Raw genomic sequence first — 12,140 nt, 5'->3', positions numbered from 1 at the left:
GCAGTAACTTTGTCGGCTGAGTCAGGAGGATCACAGATTTGAGGCCAGCCTCAGCAATTTGGAAATCCTCAGCAATTTAGCAAGACCATCTCAAAATAAAAAAAAAAATTAAAAGGGCTGGGGATATAGTTGAGCGTAAAGGGCACAACCCCCCTTCAATCTCCGGTATCTCCCCCAAAAAGTCATGTTTTTAATCTAACAATTTATAACTTTATAAAACTGGGAATTTATAATTTTCGAAAAAATCAAAAACACTTATGACAATCAGTAAATGTGGTTCTTGAAGTCTGATGGCAGTAGTTGCAAAAATCACACTGGAAGCCAGCCACAGTGGCACATGCCTGTAATCCCAACAGCTCAGGAGGCTGAGGCAGGAGGATCCTGAGTTCAAAGCTAGCCTCAGCAAAAACAAGGTGCTATGCAACTCAATGAGACCCTGTCTCTAAATAAAATAAAAATAGGGCTGGGGATGTGGCTCAGTGTGCACCTGAATTCGGTCTCTGGTAATCCCATCCCCCAAAAAAAGTCAAGAATCACACTCTATCTTGGTCACCAGGCCTGCCAAAACCTATTTGTTGAAAGAATAGTCTTAAAGCTCTAATTATATACTGTAGTAATTTTGTAGTTCAGGAACTGAGTCTGGTTCATGCTTTATTTAACTTAACCACAACAAATACTGAATAAATATGCTAATCTCAATTCACTATATCTATAACTTTTCATTTTTTGCAGTACTGGGGATTAAGTCCAGGGGCCCTCTACCATTGGGCTACATCCCCGGCTTTTTTTAAGGCAGTCTCACAAAATTGCAGAAGCTGGCCTCAAAATTGGGATCCTCCTGCCTTCTCATTCACTGGGATTATATAGGAGCACCACTGTGCTTGACTCATCTATTACATTCTTATTTACATACAGAAATTATTATTTTGTTGGGTACTAGGAATTGAACCCAGGGCCTTGGGTCTGGCTAAATTGCACAGATTGGGCTCAAATTTGTGATCCTACTGCCTCACCCTGCTTAGTAACTGGGATTACAGGTCTATGCCATGGTGTCTAGCTAAAATTATTTTACAATATGGTTGAGTAAATTTTGGAAAACAGACAATTCTGAATATTTTGGGTGGCAAAAACTATATGAGTATCTCTCCTTCATGTAAACTACAGCAACAGCGTACAAAAACTTAGGAAGATTTAAAAATACTAATTTCTTTACCCATTAAATCAGAATATCTGGGGCCTTTTCAAAAGCTCTCCAGGTATGTAGATGCTTGGATGGGAACCACTAGGCTACAATTAGTGGAAAATAATGTCTGTCCTGTTATTTAGAGGAAGCATAACTATTTACATTCATCACTTTACAGAACTACGAAATTAAAGCTTCCATAAAGACAGCACAACCCGGGGCACTTGCTTCATGATATACTTTTTACTCACTGAAGGCTGTCACTAGAATTAAAGCGGTCTACTTCTTAAAACAATTACACACTGGCTCCTCCCCACGCCACGCCCCGCGCCCTAGTGCATCATATATGGTAGGACCCTTAGAATTGTTTTTTTAAAGAGTATCTTTTAGAGTTCTCACGTGTAGTAAGGGAGTTTTTAAGAGATTATAAGATTTGGAAAAATTTAGAAGGCAAACAGTAGATACCCGGGGCCTTGGCGCGTGCTAATTACGCGTTCTGACACTGAGCTAGCTATACCCCCAGACCAAGGAAAGTTCTTGGTTAAAGAACCATCTTATCCACGTTTTGAGGATGGATGTCAACTGTTGACACGCCTACATGGGAATATTAATGCAGATGGCGAAACTGTATCACACAAAACTTTAGAAATATGATTTTACAAGCTGTCTGTTTAATTACCACAGCTACCCTTTTAGGACCCAGAAGCAGCAGCTGGTATTCTCCGACCGGGGCACATCTGCGACGCAGGTCGGGAGAGTTTTCACGTCGCCTTCCCTTCCCTAAATATTTGCAGTCACTTACGCTGCAGCCAAAATGTGGACACTCCCGTTCCCGGATCAAAACCAACCTTTGAGAACTCTCCAACTGCGACAGCAAGCTCTATTTCCCTCCCCCACCTCCAAGCACGTTTCCGCTTTCCACACTCTTCTGTTTCCGGGTCGGCACCCCACAGTTATTCCGGTCTTGCGTACTAGGGCTGGAGCGCCCTCCCCGCCCCACACCGTTGCCATGGTAGCCGGCGACCTAGGGCTGTGGAAGTTAACCCGTAAAGTAGGGTCGGTGTCCCTCGCCTGGCTGGGGCTTCGCGGAGCCGGGCCAGAGGGGTTACAGAATGGGCTGAGGAGACGGCGGCTGCCGGAACAAAGTCGACAGCCGGCGAGGGGTGCAACACCGGTCCGGGATTCCGGGACGCGGGTTTGAGGAGTGGGCGGGAAGGAGGCTTTGGTAGGACCCGTGGCATGTTGTGTGGACCACTGCACTAGTGCGGGAATCTCTGATTTGCCCCTAGCAGGAAGTGTGGGGACCCCGCGCTTGACACATGGTGACAAGTAGTGAGGGAATCTCAAAGTTGATGGGAATGACCGAGAAAACGGGAGGACCCCTCCAGTCTGGTAAGGATTGAAGCCTCTCAAAGACACGTTGATTGCCGAGGAGGCATAATTCCCAGAGGCACACGGGCTTTGTGGAAAAGATTACTATTCCGTTTCTGTATTTGAAAGTGGGGGCTTACTGGGTCTATACATTATCCAGCTTGAATAAATAAAAGTGTAAACGTTTAACATTTTCCATTTTCTTTCTTTATTTCTATGAAGAAGTAGAAACCAGGCTTTGAAAATGGAGATGTATGAAACCCTTGGAAAAGTGGGAGAGGGAAGTTACGGAACAGTAATGAAATGTAAACATAAGGATACTGGGCAGATAGTGGCCATTAAGATATTCTATGAGAAACCAGAAAAATCTATCAACAAAATTGCAACGAGAGAAATAAAGTTTCTAAAGGTTTGCTTCTTTTGCCTTAATTGCTGTGTAAGTCAAAAGAAAAATTGTTATGAAATAAAAAAATTATAAAATAATTGAGTTAACCCATTCAACAGAAAAACCAACCTTATTGCTTACACTTTGTAATTTTATAGTACTACAAAATGTATGTGTGTATAATGTAACAGTTATGTAAATATTTGTGAATAGTTAGAAATATCGAATATAATGCTTAATAAAAAAAGTCTGTGCAAGACATTGTGCTAGATGCTGAGACTATACAGGGGTAAAAGGTGGTTATTTCCTCGATGACTTATAATTTAATCAGAAAGGAGAGTATATAAGAATAACCTAAATAAAAATTGGCTCATAATAAATGCCAAGTGATTGCCACAAAATTCTATTGGGCAGGGAAAGTTTCTTGGAGGAAATGGAACACATTTGGTTTTAAAGGATGTGTAGGATTTATATAAGAGGGATGGAAACTATTGAGTTTCAAGTTGGGAAACAGCATAAACTTAGAAAGGCTAATGGATAATTGACAAAGAGCAAGAATAGAAAGAAAAAAGAATAGAGGCATTTGCCTGTGTAGATTCCTGTGCAGAATTAGAAAGAGTTGAGATTAGTGTAGTAGATTCTAAACTTGTGTCATTTAAGTTAAGGACAGAATCAAAACTTGATTTTGTAAGAGGTGGAAAGTGAAGGGGTTTTGTTTTTCCTTCAGTACTGGAGATTGAACACAGGATCTCACACCTGTTACTCAAGTACCACTGAGCTACATCCCCAGTTCCTTTGTTTTGTTTTTCTCTTCACTTTTAAACACGCACACAAAGCCTCCTTCTCTTCACTTTTTAAAAATTTCTTCTTTTTTAGATATACATGAATTCCTTTTTTATTTATTTTTTATTTTGAAGCAGGGTCTTGCTGATTTGCACAGGCTGGCCTCAAACTTGGATCCTTCTGCCTTAGACTCTCAAGTAGCTGGATTACAGGTTTGGGCCACTGTACCTGCCTTCTTGTTTTTTAACTTTGTTGCAAATAAGCTGATTACTTTTTCTACTTTAAAGTTTAAAAAGAATAACCAATATGTGGCAAGACATAGAGATGAAAAATGTATTTTTACTGTTACAACTATTATGCAAATTATTTAAAGACACTTTTTTGGTACTAGGGATTGAACTCAGGGGCACTCAATCTGAGCCACAGCTCCAGCCCTATTTTGAATTTTATTCAGAGACAGGATCTCACTAAATTGCTTAGCACCTCATTTTTGCTGAGGCTGGCTTTGAACTCAAGATCCTCCTGCCTCAGCCTCCCAAGCAGCTGGGATTACAGGCATGCACCACCGTGCCTGGTTAAGACACCTTAACCTTTTAATTGTCTTCTCATAGGATTTTTAATCAGCTTTAATTAATTCAACTAAGATTTCTTGGAGGGTTAAATCTAAAACTATTACTAAAATGAGTTAATTTGAACTAAAGTTTTATCTATTAGAATTTTAGTAAATAAATTATAGATAATTAGCATGTTTGTAGAAATGTCGTCTAGTGATGGAGAAAAATAAAATTAAACAACTTGAAAAGGAGTAATGAAGCATTTCTAGGTGTTTCTTGTTTTTATTCTGATAGACACTGGGCATGGTGCAAACTTCTAATTCCAGCAACTGGGAATACTGAAGCAGGAGGATCTCAAGTTTGAGGCCAACCTCAGCAACTTAGCAAGACCCTGTTGTTTCATAGTTTAAAAAAAAATTAAAGGACTGGTGATATAACTCTGGTAAATATTCCTGGGTTCAATACCCAATACCAAAAAAAAAAAAAAAGATCTGAGAATGTATCTGATTCTGGATGAATCTTCCCTAATTCTTATTAACTCATGTTAACATTTCACTGTTTTCATTGCTTTTGCCTTTAAAATATAGACAGGAAGCCAGTAATTTTCCTTAGGTAAGGGATTAATGTTCTTGTGTCCAGAAGCAGTCAGTTCTTTCATTGCTGCATTACTCTGGTGACTTTCCAACCAGGGAAATTGGGAGCAAAAACGGGAAAGGAATCTGGTATTATATTTTGGCATGTTTTTCTATTAGTCATGTTTCAAAGATTTTGGTCTCTGTAGTACTTAAAGATAAGAAGAAAAATTGAATAAAGGCAAATTTTAAAAACCAAAAGTATAGTTTTCTAATGAATACAATAATGAAAATATACCCTTTAATTTTTTAGCCAGATGAATAAATATTTTTGGTAACTTGAAACAATGGTTAAATATTTCAGAATTGATTGTAATAATGTCAATGTAAAAATATATTAAAGTTAATTTTTTAATATTTATTTTCTGAGCTGATACACACTTTTTTTTTTTTAAACTGGGGATTGACCCAAGGTCTGGCAATTACCCAGTCTGGCCTGAACTTGAGATCCTCCTACCTCTACCTCCCAAGTAGCTGGGATTACAGGTGTCCTCTACTGTACCTGATTTACATGCCATTTTTGACAATATATTTTGAAACTATTTCCACAATTAGTTGTACCATTACAAAAGCTGTTTTGTGCTTAATAGTCTAGACAATGAACAAGAACACACATGATTGCATATTTTTGTAAAGTCCCTGTGGTTATAAATTGATATCTCTCATATCTGAAGGTTTTCTAGATAGTTTAATATTTTGCACTCTGAAAAATTTATAATTTCCCCTGAAATTTATGGGTTTACTATCTAGAGTTTAAGACTCAAATTAGAAAATAATTAATTTGCATAAATTCAGATTACTTACTTAATGGTGTTGAAATCCATCCTTATTTGAAAATATAAGGACCTTGGGGGTGGAGATATAGCTCAGTGGTAGAGTGTGTGCTTAGCTTTGCAAGGCCCTGAACTGGTTCCCCAGTACAAAACTACAACAACAAAACGATCAGAAAACATAACAACTTAAGTGTCATATGTTAAATTTAACCATAAATCAAGTTTAAAAAGTTGAAGACATTTCTCAGCATACTAAGTTTCATTATAGTACATTGTTTCTAAATTTTTAAAATAAATAATCAAATGCCAACTTGATGTAAATTCTATAAATAGTTATCATGAAATACCTTAAAATTTTTCTCAAAATAAGAATTTAAACAAGTCACTTGAGAAACTTTTTGAAATATACGGAGGAAAAGAAGCTGAGAATATTTAAAAGTTACATAGATATTATATGTACAAGTTACCATATTTGAAATAATTTATTAAAAGTCTGTTTCTTTTGTCAATAGCAATTTCGTCATGAAAACCTGGTCAATCTGATTGAAGTTTTTAGACAGAAAAAGAAAATTCACTTGGTATTTGAATTTATTGACCACACAGTATTAGATGAATTACAATATTATTGTCATGGACTAGAGAGTAAACGACTTAGAAAATACCTCTTCCAGATCCTTCGAGCAATTGAATATCTTCACAATAATAATGTAAGTGCTTCATAATAAGCCAAACTATAGGATGGATCATGCTTATTTCTTTGCATGATTAATAAATTTATTGTTGAAAGCAGGACTTTTTAAATAATATACTGTGATTACTTTGGAAATTAGAGTTTCCCATCTCGCTCAGGGTTTGTTGAAGTGGCTGTGACTATTTGTTTAGTTGTTTTCCTGAACTAATTCTTTGAAGTCTATATTCTTTGACATGTATGTCCTCTGAAATCTCTGTTCAGTTAGCTTAGAGGTTAGTTACCAAGCAGACAGGCTTTTTAAAGTTAATTAATATGAAGTCCTGCAAATATCACCACAGTCCTATTATAAAATATTTTCACCACTCCAAAAAGATTCCTCTTGCTCATTTCACTCAACCCTAATATCTACCCCAATTCCAGGCAGCCAAGAATCTACCTTCTGGCTACAGATACACCTTTTAAGATATTTATTATAAATGAAATGATACAATATGTGGCCTTTATCATATGGTTTCCTTCACTTACCATAAAATTTTTGAAATTCATCTTTGTTGCATGCATTGCTACTTCATTTCTTTTTAATTGCTGAATGATATTCCATTTTATGGATATACCACATTTGTTTAGCCATACACCAGTGGATAGACATATGGATTGTTTCCAATTTGGGGCTCTTATAGATAATATTGCTCTGAAAATTCATGTGTAGTCTTTGTATGGATGTACATTTTTAATTTTCATGGGTGTATATCCAAGATGGATCACATGGTTAGTTTTATTTATTTTTATGTGAGTTTGTTGTTGTTGTTGTTTTGTTTGTTTGTACTGGGAATTAAGCACCTAAGGGGGCTTAACCACTTAGCTGTAACCCCAGTCCTCTTAATTTCATATTTTATTTTGAGCTGAGGCTGCTCTTGGACTTGAAATCCTACTGCCTCAGCTTTCTGAATTACTGGGATCACAGGTATGTGCCACCACATCCAGCCTGTATTTTTTTAAATGTTTTTTTTTTTAATTTAAATTACAATTTTTTGTATTATTCTTAAACCACAATCTTTTACTATTTTCCTTTTTTAAGTTTGTTCTAATTAGTTATACATGACAATAGAATGCACTGATACATCATACATAAATGGAGTATGATTTCTCATTCTTATGTTTGTACATGATGTAGAATCACAGGAGTCCTGTAGTCATATATGTACATAGGGTAATCCTTTTCCGATACACTTCCCCTCCCTTCACTCCCCTCTACTTAAACTAAAGCAACTCTATTCTCTAGTGTCCCCTCCACATTGTGAATTAGCATCCACATATCAGAGAAAACATTCTGCATTTGATTTTTCTTGTGTTGTTTTTAAAGAGACGACCAAATTGTTTTCCAAAGTGACATCATTTTAAATTCCCACCAGCAATGGGTTCCATTTCTTCCACTGACGCCCCAATATTTGTTAATGTCATTGTGTGTGTGTGTGCGCGTGCACTCTAGAAATCTAACCCAGGGGCTTGTGCATGTTAAGCAGGTGCTTTACCACTGACCATTACCCCCAGCCCTATTATTGTATATATGTATGTATGTATGTATGTATGTATGTATTTATTTATGGTACTAGGGATTGTACCCAGGGACACTTTACTACTGAGCTACATCTCCAGCCTTCTTCATTTTTGTTGGGGGGCCCAGGATCTAAGTTGCTTAGGACTTCATTAAGTTGCAGAAGTAGGGGCTGAGGCTGTAGGTTAGTGGTAAAGTGCTTGCCTCACATGTGTGAGGCAGTGGGTTCAATCCTCACCACCATATAAAAATAAATAAAGATACTGTGTATTCATCTGCAACTAAATAAATATTAAAAAGTTGCAGAGGTAGAGGTTGTCCTTGAACTTGCTGTCCTCATGCCTCAGCCTTTGGAATCATTGAGATTGTAGGTGTATGCCACTGCACCTGACTTATTATTGACTTTTTAATTGTTGCTATTCTAGTAGGTGTAAAACGGCATCTTTTGTGTGTGGAGGGTTAATTTTCTTTATTCATAGTGCAATTATCTATGTACAAAATCCTATAAAATCTACAACAAAGCTAACAACTATTAAGTGAATTTATCAAGGTTGAGGAATTCAAGATCAACATACCAAAATCAGTTGTATTTCTATATATTAGTAACAATCAGAAATTGAAATTTACAAATATCATTTACAAAATACGAAATAATAGGGAAAATTTGACAAAAGATGTTCAAAACATGTACACTGAAAACTAAACATTGATAAGAAATATTAAAGATCATCTCAACAAATGAAGAGAAATTGCTTTTATGGAAGTCTCTATATTATGATGAAAGATCAAGGAAGATGCTTCAAAACAGAATTGTAGGGCTGGAGTTGTGGCTCAGTGGCAGAGCGCTTGCCTGTGTGAGGCAATGGGTTCAAATCCCAATATCGCATACAAATAATAAATGAATAAAATAAAGGTCTGTCAACAACTAAAAAAAAAACTTTAAAAAAGTCAGAATTCAGAGAGTGTTTGGTTTCTAATAATATTCTCCCTGTAGTAATAGTGTTGGTTGCTGAAAAGACTGAGAATGTTAAGGAATGGAGTGAGAGACTCTTCATGCCCCATGTTTATAACATTGAGGTGTTTGATGGGTATGTGGTGGGCAGAATATGTGAAGTAGTATCATAATGTGCTTATTTATTTCTATTTTCATGCACATTATATACTCAGACCTTGACATAGTGACTGGCATATAGCAGGAACTCAATAACAACTGTGGAAATAAAAAAGGATTATTGTAGTTTGACAGATAAAACCTTAAGGAAACTCAATTAGAAAGGTTTACCCTAAGTTATTTATTTAGTTATTTTGGCTATTTATGGAGGCAGACTGATGCCAAACAAGAGCAACTTCCAAAGATTTATGGCAGTAGTTTGTATGAACTTTGAAAGATCTCAGGTTTCTAATACTGAGACATTTTCACTCATGCTATTACACTTTGCAGATGATGAGTGTATGTCTCTATCATTCATCTGATTAAATTTAAATGCCTTCTTTGCTGTAGGCATTACATTGGACACTGAGAATATTGCTTGAACAAAGCATGTATCTTGCCCTCATGTAATTTACAGTACACTGGGAGTTTCAGACAAGTAAATAATTGACAGTTCAGCATGATAAATATTGTGAAAGGGGAAGTACAGATGATGTGAATGTATGGAAGGAATAAACATTTAAGCTTATATCCAAGAAAATGGTTGGCCAGGCAACTGGAACAGCATCAACAAATGCATAGAGATTGGGAAATTACTATTGGCTCTGGCAAATTTGGAAACTAATATTCTATGAACAAGGGAGGGGAGGTTGAGAAGGTAGGCAGGGGCCAAATCTTACAAGTCCTTTCAAGCCAATTTTTGGAGTTTGATATTTATTCTATGGGATGGGGAATCCTTAAAGGGTGAAAAACAGAGAAGTGATATGATCACACATGTGATTTTAGAATAGTACTGTAACTTCATTGTGGATGTAGAGTGGAAGGGATCAGAATGGATTCAGGAAGAGCATTTGATAGTTGTGTTTAGTAGTTTTGGTGAGAGAGCTGAGGAGATTTGAGCTAGGAAGATTGTAATAGTGTGAGGGATGGGAAAAAGGCCTTGGTTTTTGGCCTGAGCCATGGGGTCAGTGGTGGCTCCACTCATTGAAATAATGTATTATTGAGAATGAGTAGGTTTAGGGGAGAAGGAGATGCATTTAGCTTTGGATTTGCTGAATTTGAGGGGCCTGTGGTCAGTCTTGTGGGATTTCTTGTGGACTTTCACTCCTGGAAAGTAAGAGAGAGAGAGATCTTGGTGAGAAACAGAAATGTAGAAATCATTAATGTATGGATAGTTACTAAAGCTTATGAGTAGATGAACCGTATATAAAAATCAACTCAAAGTTGACTAAAGACTTAAATACAAGACCTGAAACTAAAATTTTCTTTACTAGAAGAAAAAGTAGGAAGAGACTCCATGACACTGATCTGGGCTGATATATATCTCCAAAAGCACATGCAGCAAAAGCAAAAATAGACAAATGGAATTACATTAAACTAAAAGCCTTCTTTTAGTTTAATTTCTTAACCAAAGAAACAACCTGCAGAGTGAAGAGACAACCCATAGAAGGGGAGAAATGTTTGAAAATAATACCTCTGATGTTGACTTAACATTCAAAATATATAAAGAATTTAAACAATGCAACAGATAAACTGATTTAAAAATGGACAAAGGATATAAACAGATATTTCTCAGCCAGGCTCGGTAGCACTTGCCTTTAATCCCAGTGGTCCTGTAATTCCAGCAGCTCAGGAGGCTGAGGCAGGAGGATTGCAAGTTCATAGCCAGACTCAACAATTATAGTGAGGCCCTGAGCAATTTAGCGAGACCCTGTCTCAAAATAAAAAATAAAAAAGGGCTGTGGATGTGGCTCACTGATTAAGCACCCTGCGTTCAATACCCAGTAAAAGAAAAAAAAAAAAAAGGCATACAACCAGGCTCAGTGGAGCATGTCTGTAATCCCAGCTACTCTAGAAGCTGAGGCATGAGTGTCATAATTTCAAGACCAATCTTGGGAACTTAGACTATTTCAATATTTAAAAAGGCGGGAAGGAGGGGACAGTAACTCAGTGGTAGAGCACCCTCTGGGTCCAATCCCTAGTACGAGGAAAAAAGAAAAGAAGAGAACCTTTGCACAATGTTGGTGGGAATGCAAATTAGTATAGACATTATACAAAACAGTATGGTGGTTCCCCAAAAGTAGAAATTATGGGCTGAGGGTGTAGTTCAGGGATAGAGTACATGCCTAGCATGTGTAAAGCCCTGGATTCAATCCCCAGAAGTAAAATAAATAAGTAAAAAATAAAAAAATTAAACTTTCATATGCTCTATCAACACCACTAATATATATCCAAAGGAAATGAAATCAGTATGTCAAAGATACATCTATACTCTCTTGTTTATTGCAGCATTATTTTTTAAAAATTTTTTTAGTTGTCAGTGGACTTTATTTATTTATATGCAGTGCTGAGAATCAAACCCAGTGCCTCACACATGCTAGGCAATCGCTCTGAGCAACAACCCCAGCCTGCATTATTCTTCTTTAAAATATTTTTTTTAGTTGTAGATGAACACAATATCTTTATTCATTTATTTACTTTTATGTGGTGCTGAGGATTGAAACCAGAGCCTTGCATGTGCAAGGCAAGCACTCTACCACTGAGCTACAGATCTAGCCCGGCAGCATTATTCTTAATAACCAAGAAATGGAATTAAAACCAAAATGAAATAAGGCACAGGACAAATATAATGTGATTTCACTTATATGTGGAATCTAAACAAGTTGAACTCGGAGTGAATAATGAATAGTTGGGTAGAGTATAAGAATATATCTTCAAGAGGGTTAGCTGTGAAAGAAATGAGAAGGACAGTAACTGGAATGGGCCATGGGGATAAAGGAAAGTTAAAATTTCCTAAGTGCTTTTGATCTTATAGAAATGTGATTTACCTTTTTAGTATTATGTCTATCCTGGCTTCATTTATTTATTTCTCTTTCTCTCTCTCTCTCTCTCTCTCTCTCTCTCTCTCTCTCTCTCTCTCTTTCTTTTTGGTACTGGGAATTGAACCTAGGTGTACTCTACCACTGAGCTACATTCCCAACTCTTTTTATTTTTTATTTTAAGACAGGGTCTCACTAAGTTGCAGAGGCTGGCTTTGAACTTGCAATCCTCCTGCTTCAGCCT

At 36.8% G+C, this 12,140-nt stretch overlaps 1 protein-coding gene across 2 annotated transcripts in view; it reads left to right on the top strand.

Moving 5' to 3' along the window:
- Positions 1-2,423: 2,423 nt before the first annotated feature.
- Cdkl3 (cyclin dependent kinase like 3) overlaps positions 2,424-12,140 on the top strand; it is a 50,230-nt gene continuing 40,513 nt past the window's right edge. For both annotated transcript variants that reach the window (XM_076855784.2, XM_076855785.2), the window contains exons 1-2: positions 2,424-2,963; positions 6,194-6,388. In XM_076855784.2, coding sequence (XP_076711899.2) covers positions 2,799-2,963; positions 6,194-6,388 — 360 coding nt within the window. In that variant the 5' untranslated portion in view covers positions 2,424-2,798. The remainder of the gene's footprint in view (positions 2,964-6,193; positions 6,389-12,140) is intronic.

The sequence above is a fragment of the Callospermophilus lateralis genome, chromosome 5 (assembly GCF_048772815.1).
Source record: "Callospermophilus lateralis isolate mCalLat2 chromosome 5, mCalLat2.hap1, whole genome shotgun sequence".
NCBI classification, from domain to species: Eukaryota; Metazoa; Chordata; class Mammalia; order Rodentia; family Sciuridae; genus Callospermophilus; species Callospermophilus lateralis.
Note: the sequence above shows the minus strand (reverse complement) of the source record. Positions and strands in the feature narration are given on the sequence as shown.